General features: G+C 41.1%; 1 protein-coding gene across 1 annotated transcript in view; it reads right to left on the bottom strand.

The window, feature by feature from the left end:
* The window catches only part of UBN2 (ubinuclein 2), a 77,437-nt gene that overhangs the window by 24,770 nt on the left and 43,913 nt on the right, over nucleotides 1-8,754 (bottom strand). The window contains exons 8-12 of the mRNA XM_006145092.3: nucleotides 8,618-8,747; nucleotides 6,038-6,156; nucleotides 5,193-5,306; nucleotides 2,702-2,845; nucleotides 1,262-1,312 (exon numbers count right to left, since the gene is read on the bottom strand). Of these exons, the coding sequence (XP_006145154.1) occupies nucleotides 1,262-1,312; nucleotides 2,702-2,845; nucleotides 5,193-5,306; nucleotides 6,038-6,156; nucleotides 8,618-8,747 (558 nt within the window). The remainder of the gene's footprint in view (nucleotides 1-1,261; nucleotides 1,313-2,701; nucleotides 2,846-5,192; nucleotides 5,307-6,037; nucleotides 6,157-8,617; nucleotides 8,748-8,754) is intronic.

Below are 8,754 nucleotides of genomic sequence, written 5' to 3'. Positions count from 1 at the left end.
CAAAAAAAAAAAAAAAAAAAAAAAAAAAAAAGCCAGGGAGACCAGTAGATGGCACAATGGTTATATCACTGGACTCCCACATGGTTAACAAAGTCCTGGATCCAGTGGCTTCAAAATCATGCCAGGTGCACGTGTGTGCATGCCTAAGTTCCCGAGAGAAGACTGCAGAAGGGACTGTGATGTGGCCATCCTTCCAGGCGGTGATTCTTGCTCTCTGTCTCTCTGGTGAGTGCACGTACCCTATAGCAAAAATCTCTCTTAAAAAAGTAAATTAATTAAGGGGACCAGCAGTTAGCATAATGGCTATGTCGCTGGACTCCCATGTAGTCGACTGCGGTTCGTGTCCCGGACCCGGTGGCTTAAAACTCACGCTGGGCACGTGTGCGTGTGTGCCCAAGATCCTGAGAGGAGAATGGAGGAGAAGGGATTGCGGCGTGACCATCCCCGCTGGGGGGTGATTTCTCGCTTTCTGTCTCTATTTCTCTGTCTGGCGAGTGCAAAGTCCCTATAGAGAAAACCTCTCCAAAAAATAAATAAATAAATAAATAAACAAACATGCCAGGTGTGTACATGTGTGCCCGAGATCCTGACAGGACTGAGAAATAAATAAGGATTCTGGCATGACCACGTCTCATTAAAGGGTGCTTCCTCCCTCTCCCTGTCTCTCGAGCCCTCTGGCAATCTGAAAAGTAAAATCAAAGCAGGGTCAGTATGTGTAACAATTGTTCTGTTAATGGGGCTATGGTGGTTGAAGCGCTGGACTCCCACATGGTCAACCGTGGTTCAAGGTCAACCGTGTTTCAAGTCTCAGACTTGGTGGCTTGCCTTTTCACTTTCCCTCTCTCTCTGTTTCTCTATCTGATAAAATTAGAATAAATGACTAAGAAAATAAAATTAATAATTATTAAAAAAAAATATTCTGTTAAGCTTTTGGTCAACAGAAGGCTGTGGGTTATCTATGAAGATAGGAAACCCTTAATCCTTCCTGCTGTCATGGCTCCATTCTACCAGAACCCCAGGCCAGAATGGGTCACATTATAGATTCAGGTTTTAGGAGAGTAACCTGAGAACTATTTCAGTTGGCATGTGTGTTCTAAGAGTCAAGTAGTCAACAGTGAAAAAATGTAAATGATTGCCGGTAAATAGAGATTGTCTAAATGACATTTAAGTCCTATTTCAATTAGCATTTAATTGATATTTGTGTTTACTAAAGTACATAATGAACAAAAATAAATGAAATCGAGAATCTGCATTTACTCACGGAGCAGAAGTAAGATGATTATGTACACTTCGGCTTTCCTTAAAAAGCATTCTGGAAAAATTAAAAAGACACAATTATTTTTTGATAACAGATAATAACATGACAATTGCTTTACTTTTTTTAGTCATTTAATTTTCAATAGGCTTATTTCACCAAGCAGAAGTTGTAATAGTACAGTATACTAAATATTTATGGGAAGTTTTATATCATCTCTTTTTTTAATAATTATTTTATATAACTTTTCATTTATTTTAATTTGACCAGAGGAGAACAGAGTGAAAGAGAGCAAGAGTGAGAGTGACAGAGAGAGAGAGAGAGAGAGAGAGAGAAAGCAAGCTGCCAGGTCCAGGATTGAACCGTAGTTCGCCATGTGGGAGTCCAGTGTCTTCAATTACCACGTCACCTGCCCTCCCCCTATCACTTCTAATTTTTATATCTTTTAAGAAATCTGGGACCAGCAGATGGAGTAATGGTTACATTGCTGGACTCCTACGTAGTCAACCGTGGTTTGAGTCTCGGACCCAGCAACTTAAAACTCACACTGGGTACCTGCATGCCCAATATCCCAGGAGGAGAATGGAAGAGAAGGGATCATAACGTGGCCATCCCTCTGGGGGGGTGATTTCTCACTTTCTGTCTTTGTCTCTAAAACTCTTGAGACTTTAAGGGACCAGCAATTAGCGTAATGGCTGTGTTGCTGGATTCCCATGGAGTCGACCGCAGTTCAAGTCCCAGACCTGGTGGCTTTAACTCACGCCGGGTGCGTGTGCATGCATGCCCAAGATCCTGAGAGGAGAATGGAGGAGAAGCCACTGTGGCATGGCCATCCTCCCTGGGGGGTGATTTCTTGCTTTCTGTCTCTCTCTCTCTCTCTCTTTCTGGTGAGTGCATGTTCCCTATAGCAAAAAACTCTCCAAAAAAAAAAAAAAAAAAAAAAAACCCCCAAAAAACTAAAAAAACTCTTGAGACTTTAAACAGGGAGACTCATAATCTCTTCAGATACCACTCTACATTGACTTCATTCAACAGTCTATGCCTATCTCCTTCCCTGTGCTTTAATTCCTATGTTCAGGAACTTATCTCCATGTTAACATCTAAAGTTCCTCTCCCCAAGCCTACAACTGTCTGCCCCCTCCCGTTTTCTCTACTAGCAAATTCAAGGGCAAAAAAGAAAAAAGTGGTCAGTAAGAAAAAGAAAATATCACCTTTATGGCCATCTCTTTATCTATACTGTCCACATGACTATTTTGTCTGTTAGGTGCTTAGTTTCCAAATAGATCACCTGAGATAACATATAGCATGGTAAATACATTAGGTTCTAAGCAAGATCAGTGTGTGTGTGTGTGTGTGTGTGTGTGTGTGTGTGTGTGCGCGCTGGTGTATCTTTAGTAACACCAGTAAGAAAAAGTAAAATAAACCTCAGGAAGTTGCAGTTCTTACCGTGCCTGCATCCAGCCCTTAGGCCACAAGGGCTTCACCTCTGTTTCCATAAAAGATTTAAGATAATCCTCGGCAGACTGGCTTTTATTTGGCTCCAACTCATAGCATCCCAATTTGATCTCAACGAGGTTACATAACAAAGTTCTAAACAGATTAAAAATATATATTTATAAATAATATCATTGTAGAACTTTAGAAAATTAAGTAGGAAACCGATTTTTTAAAGCATATAAATTTGACAGAAATAATAGAATATTATCTGAAAAATTTAGAAAATGACATGAAGATCATTTCTTTTTTTAAAAGAATGATTTTTCATCTAATTTGTTTATTTATTATTAATTTTTTAAAAATTATTTTCAATTTTATTTATTCATTTACTTATTTTAACCAGAGAGACACACACAGAGAGAGAGAGAGACAGAGACAGAGAGGGAAAGTCAAAAAGCAAGCCACCAAGTACAGGACTTGAACCATGGTTGGCCACATGGGAATGTCCAGCATCTTAACTGCCACACCACCTGCTGGTCCCCATATTTATTTTTAATTTGACTAGAGAGGGACAGAGTGAGAGAAAGAGACAGTAAGTGAGAAAGCAAGTTGCCAGGTCCAGGATTCAAACCATGGTCAGCCACGTGGGAGTCTAGTGCCCTTAACCACCATGCCACCTGCTGGCACTCGACATGAAGAGAATGTCTAGCATATATATATCATTCATCACACTTCTGACAAACCTCCAAAATCAGACATTTTCCTGTGTATCTTTAATTAAGGCATCAAATGCCAGAAGGGATAGCATTCCACTTGGGGTACAGAAATACTGCTAAGAAAGATGGCTGAGTTACACAAGTATATTGAATATTTCACCTACTGAAATCAGCATGATATAGTCCATCATTAGAAGATTAGAGTATAACAAGTATTACATATAAATAAAAGTGATAACACTGTAAGAACCAAATTAATCGTCTCTTGACTAAATTCTTCCTACATATTAGTCTTTGGCTGTTTCAGATCTAGTCTTCCATTTACCACAGATTCTTTTCATGAGAAACTTTACCTTTACATCATATATTTGGTCAAAAGTGAAAGCCAGGGGAACAGCGGGTGGTATGGTGGTTAAGGTGCTAGACACTCCCACACGGCCAACCACAGTTCGAGTCCCAGACCTGGTGGCTTGCTTTCTCACTTTCCCTCTCTCTCTCTCTCTCAGTGTGTCTGTCTTTCTCTGGTCAAACTAAAATAAATTAATGGCATGGCGGTAAAGGTGCTGGACTCCCATAAGGCTGACCGTGGTTCAAATCCTGGACCTGGAGGCTTTCTTTCTCATTTTCCTTTTCTTTCTCTGTCTCTCTCTGATCAAATTAAATAATAATAATAATAATAAATAAATAAATTTAAAAAGCCTCCTCTCAAGTAACAATTATCTCACTTAAGAAAATAAATTAATGAAGAAATAAAATTAAATAAAAAAATTATTTTTGAAAAAAGTGAAAGACAGTTAAACTTTTTCTCTCTCTCTTTTTTTTTTTTTTTTTTAAGATTATTCTCATAGGATGCTTGTTATCATTGAGAGACAGAGAGAGAGGGAAAATTCGAAATTACTCCCCAGGGAGGATGGCCACAGTGAAATCTCTCCTCTCCTTAAGATTCTGGGCATGCACACATGCACCCAGCATGCTTTCCTTTCATAAAATTTTTTGATTTTAGGGGCTGGCAAGTGGTGTGATGGTTAAGAGTGCTGGACTCCCACATGGCTGACCACGATTCAAGTCCTGGACCTGGTGGCTTGCTTTCTCACTCCCCCCTCTACTTCTCTCTCCAGTCAAATTAAAATAAGTAAATAAATAAAGATAATAAAAAACCAGGACAGAGTGAAAGCAAAACAGGGAAATAGGTGGGAGGAGTGAGAAAGCAAGCTGCCAGGTTCAGGACTTGAACCAAGGTGAGCCATGTGGGATCCAGCATTCTTAACCACCACGCCACCCGCCAGACGTATTATTATTACTTTAAATTTACTATAGGGCATGTGCATTCACTAGAGAGAATAGAGAAAGAGAGAGAACGTGAGAAGCAAGCCACCATTTCCAGGATTCAAACCATGGTGTGCCATGTGAGAGTCCAGCACCTTAACGACCATGCTAACTGCTGGCCAAAAGACCAATTAAATCTTATGTGATGGTGGGCCAGCCAGGTGGCATAGTGGTTAAAGGTGGCCAGAATGCACCTGACTGAGCGTGCAGTTTGAGTCCCAGGCCTGGCAGTTTAGAAAACATGCCATGCGGATATGCATGTGTGCCTAAAATCCCGAGGGGAGAATGGAGGAGAAGGTATCGAGGCATGGCCCTCCCCACTGGAGGATGATTTCTCATTTTCCCTTTGTCTCTCTCTCTCTCTCCCTCATTGTCCCTCACTGGTGAGCACAAGAACCCTATAGCAAAAGCTTAAAAAAAAAAAAAAAAGCCAAAAACAAACAAACAGAACCCCTTACCTTATGGTATCATCCCAGTGGAATTTCTTTCTTGGTCCTATGACACGTTTCCCTGGTTTCTCATCATCATCTTCCTCAGATCCATTTTTTTCTCGTTCTTCATCTGTTTGTAACCTAAAAATGAACATTTTATGAAGGAAAGTTTAACCCAATATTGCCTATAACAGACTCCACAAACCTGTTGAATTCAACTGAATGTTAATTTAAATAGAAGTAAATAGGGAATATACCTTTCTGCAAAACATGTTCAGAGTTATAACATGGTTTGTTAAATAAGGTTTTCAGAGGCCAGCCAGTGGTGTGGTGGTTAAGGCAGCTGGATCCTCCACGGCTGACTGGGTAGTTCCAGTTCCAGGCCTGTCAGCTTGAACAACATGCTGTGTGTGTGTGTGTGTGTGTGTGTGCGTGTGTGCGCGCGCATGTTCGTGCGTGTGTGTGCTCATGCTAAAAATCCCAAGAGGAGAACAGAGGAGATACTACTATGGTGGGCTATGCCCCTTGGGGGTGCTTTCTTACTTTTCCTTCTGTCTCTCCAGTGAACGCACATGCCTTATAGACTAGGACAAAGGAGTCTGCGAACTGTGATATAAAGGCACCAACACTCATCTTGACTACCTCTGGCTAGCCGAAACGGTAAACACGTGAAATGTCCGACAGAGCTACACCTCTGCTTCTGACACCAAAGCGACTGAATGGGGAGTGACATACCATTTAGGAAATATTCCATTATACCATTTCATTATTGTATGTGGATATTTACTTGAGGATGAGGTCCACTTAAGATCAATTCCTAGAGCTGAAAATATTTCTCAAATGCAAAAACCAGTCCAAATACAAGAACATACTTGGCACACTTAGCTTGACTACGAGCCTGGCAGTCCTCCTGGTATTTAAACAGTTGTTCAGGCATGACATTGCTGACAGCCAGTTTCAGTTTTTGCAGAGGTTCTCTTAAACGATCATCCTGAGGAAACAGAATGCAACAAAAATGTTTACAATCATATTTACAAAATTTATGTTGTAAGCAAATATCCAAAGGTGAAATTATGTTTTAGATATTGATGACAGACGTGAAATCTTAGCATACCTAAATACAGACATTTCTTTTACAACACAGACTTTTCATAATGCACACTGGGACATAAAATTAGGGTGACTATAATTCCCAGTTAGTCAAGGCTGTCCCAGGTTTTGCTCTCTGCTCCCCAGCATAACTATAAATAGTGCTCCTTCGGACCAGCACGTAGTGTGGTTACGGTGCTAGACTCCCATATGACTGACTGCAGTTCAGGTTCTGGACCTGGTGGCTTGCTTTCTCACTTTCCCCCTTTCTCTCTGCCTCTCTCTAATGAGTGCACATGCTCCACAGTAAATTAAAAAATAAGGGTAATAATAAATAATTCTTTTTAAAAAAGGTGCTCCTTTATATCCTCAAATATGCTCCATGTCTTTTTTTTTTTTTTTTTAAGAGAGGTTTTTGCTAAAGGGCGCGTGCGCTTGCCAGAGAGACAGAGAGAGACAGAGAGACCGAAAGCGAGAAATCACCCCCCAGGGGGAATGGCCATGCCACAATCCCTTCTCCTCCATTCTCCTCTCGGCATCTTGGGCACACTGTGCCCGGAGTGAGTTTAAGCCACCAGGTCTGGGACTCAAACCATGGTAGACTACATGGGAGTCCAGTGACATAGCCATTACGCTAACTGCTGGTCCCTAAGCTCCATGACTTAAGCAGTAAATTATATGGACCCTTCAACCATAATACAAATGATTAAACCGAGAACGAGATCTACGTGTTATAGTCACCTGCTGGTTAGTCCCCATTAGGAGGGGTACCATAAGAAGAGGTACTGCTCGAGAACACTGTCTGGTCTAGATGACAGCCAGCAGGATGTTGGCATCCTGTTCTCTCAGTTATTTTTAATAATTGTGACTATCATTACAGGCAAAAATGCAAGGTCAAGGCCAAAGTGAAAAAGGAAACCAGAAGACTTATCCATGTGGACTCAGGGCAAAAGGGAAAGCAAGCAGGTTTGTAATTGAGGTTTTTTTTTTTTTTTTTTTTGTTTTGGGGGGAGAGATTTTTTGCTATAGGGTGCGTGCGCTCGCCAGACAGACAGAGAGAGAGAGAGACAGAAAGCGAGAAATCACCCCCCAGGGGGGATGGCCACACCACAATCTCTTCTCCTCCATTCTCCTCTTGGGATCTTGGGCACGCACGCACACACTCCTGGCGTGAGTTTTAAGCCACTGGGTCCGGGACACGAACCGTGGTCGACTACGTGGGAGTCCAGCAACATAGCCATTACGCTAACTGCTGATTCCCTGTATCTGATAGTTTTAACCAACCAATTTATTACTTTCATCTCACAAATAATACAGATGTAACTACTTAAAATACTTTCATCAACATCATAGGTACAGAAAAGACTGCTTTCCTTCACCGAAACAACTGTTTTTAAAATGTGACTTTTGATAAAGAGAAGATTTTTAAAACACAATTATTACCGATAATCATTATAAAAGTGATTTATAAAAAGTATAGTACAAATGACAATGCCTGCTATCAAATTCCATATTAAAAAATGTAGGGACCAGCAGTTGCTGCAATGGCTATGTCGCTGGACTCCCATGTAGGCGACTAAAATTCGAGTCCCGGACCCTGTGGCTTAAACTCACACCGGGCGCGTGTGCGTGCGTGCCCGCCCAAGATCCCGAGAGGAGAATAGAGGAGAAGGGGTTGCGGCATGGCCATCCCCCCGGGGGGTGATTTCTTGCTTTCTGTCTCTCTCTGTCTTTCGGGTGAGCGCACATGCCATGTAACAAAAACCTCTCCAAAATATGTAAACCCCAGTATCATGGATCCTAGATGACTCCATTTGAAGAACTGAGACCATCTGCCTGGAAATAAAACAAATATCCATCAACTATAAAATGGATAAACTAATTGGGATATAGTCATAAAATGGAACATTACACACAGCAGTCAAAAAATTTTCGCTGCATGCACGCTTACAGAAATCTCAAAAACCTGCTCTGAATTGATAAAGAACTATGAGTTTCCAATTCAAAAGAAGTTGTTAAAGAAGTTAATTATTTTTCAGGGAACCCAACATGCCTTTAATAACTTTTTCTTTTAAAGAATTGTTTATTTTTTATTTGTTCATTCACTTATTTCAATTTGACCAGAGAGAGAGAGAAAGTGAGAAAGCAAGCGACCAGGTCTGAGACTCGAACTGTGGTTGGCCACATGGGAGTGTCTAGTGCCTCAACCACCACACCACCCTGCTGGACTTGCCTTTAATAACCATTTATAGTTATTAAATACATACACTATGTCCTAAAGCAAAGGCCCCCAACAGAAACAATTCTCTCTACTTTGTAGGTTATTAAGCCCCGGATTCAGACATTATTGTTCTTTCCCTTACCTGGACATTGAGATGCAACTTCTTGAGACGTTTTACCAATGTTTCTTTATTGCACGGGACGAAAGCTTCAAGATGGGCATAGACACCGCTACGAATGACAGGGCCTAGTTCTTGTAGCTGTAACTCAATGCTGGCCA

Source organism: Tupaia chinensis, unplaced genomic scaffold, assembly GCF_000334495.1.
Source record: "Tupaia chinensis unplaced genomic scaffold, TupChi_1.0 Scaffold000140_1, whole genome shotgun sequence".
In the NCBI taxonomy this organism is placed as follows: Eukaryota; Metazoa; Chordata; class Mammalia; order Scandentia; family Tupaiidae; genus Tupaia; species Tupaia belangeri.
The sequence above is the reverse complement of the archived record's forward strand: the minus strand, read 5'-3'. Positions and strand labels throughout refer to the sequence as shown.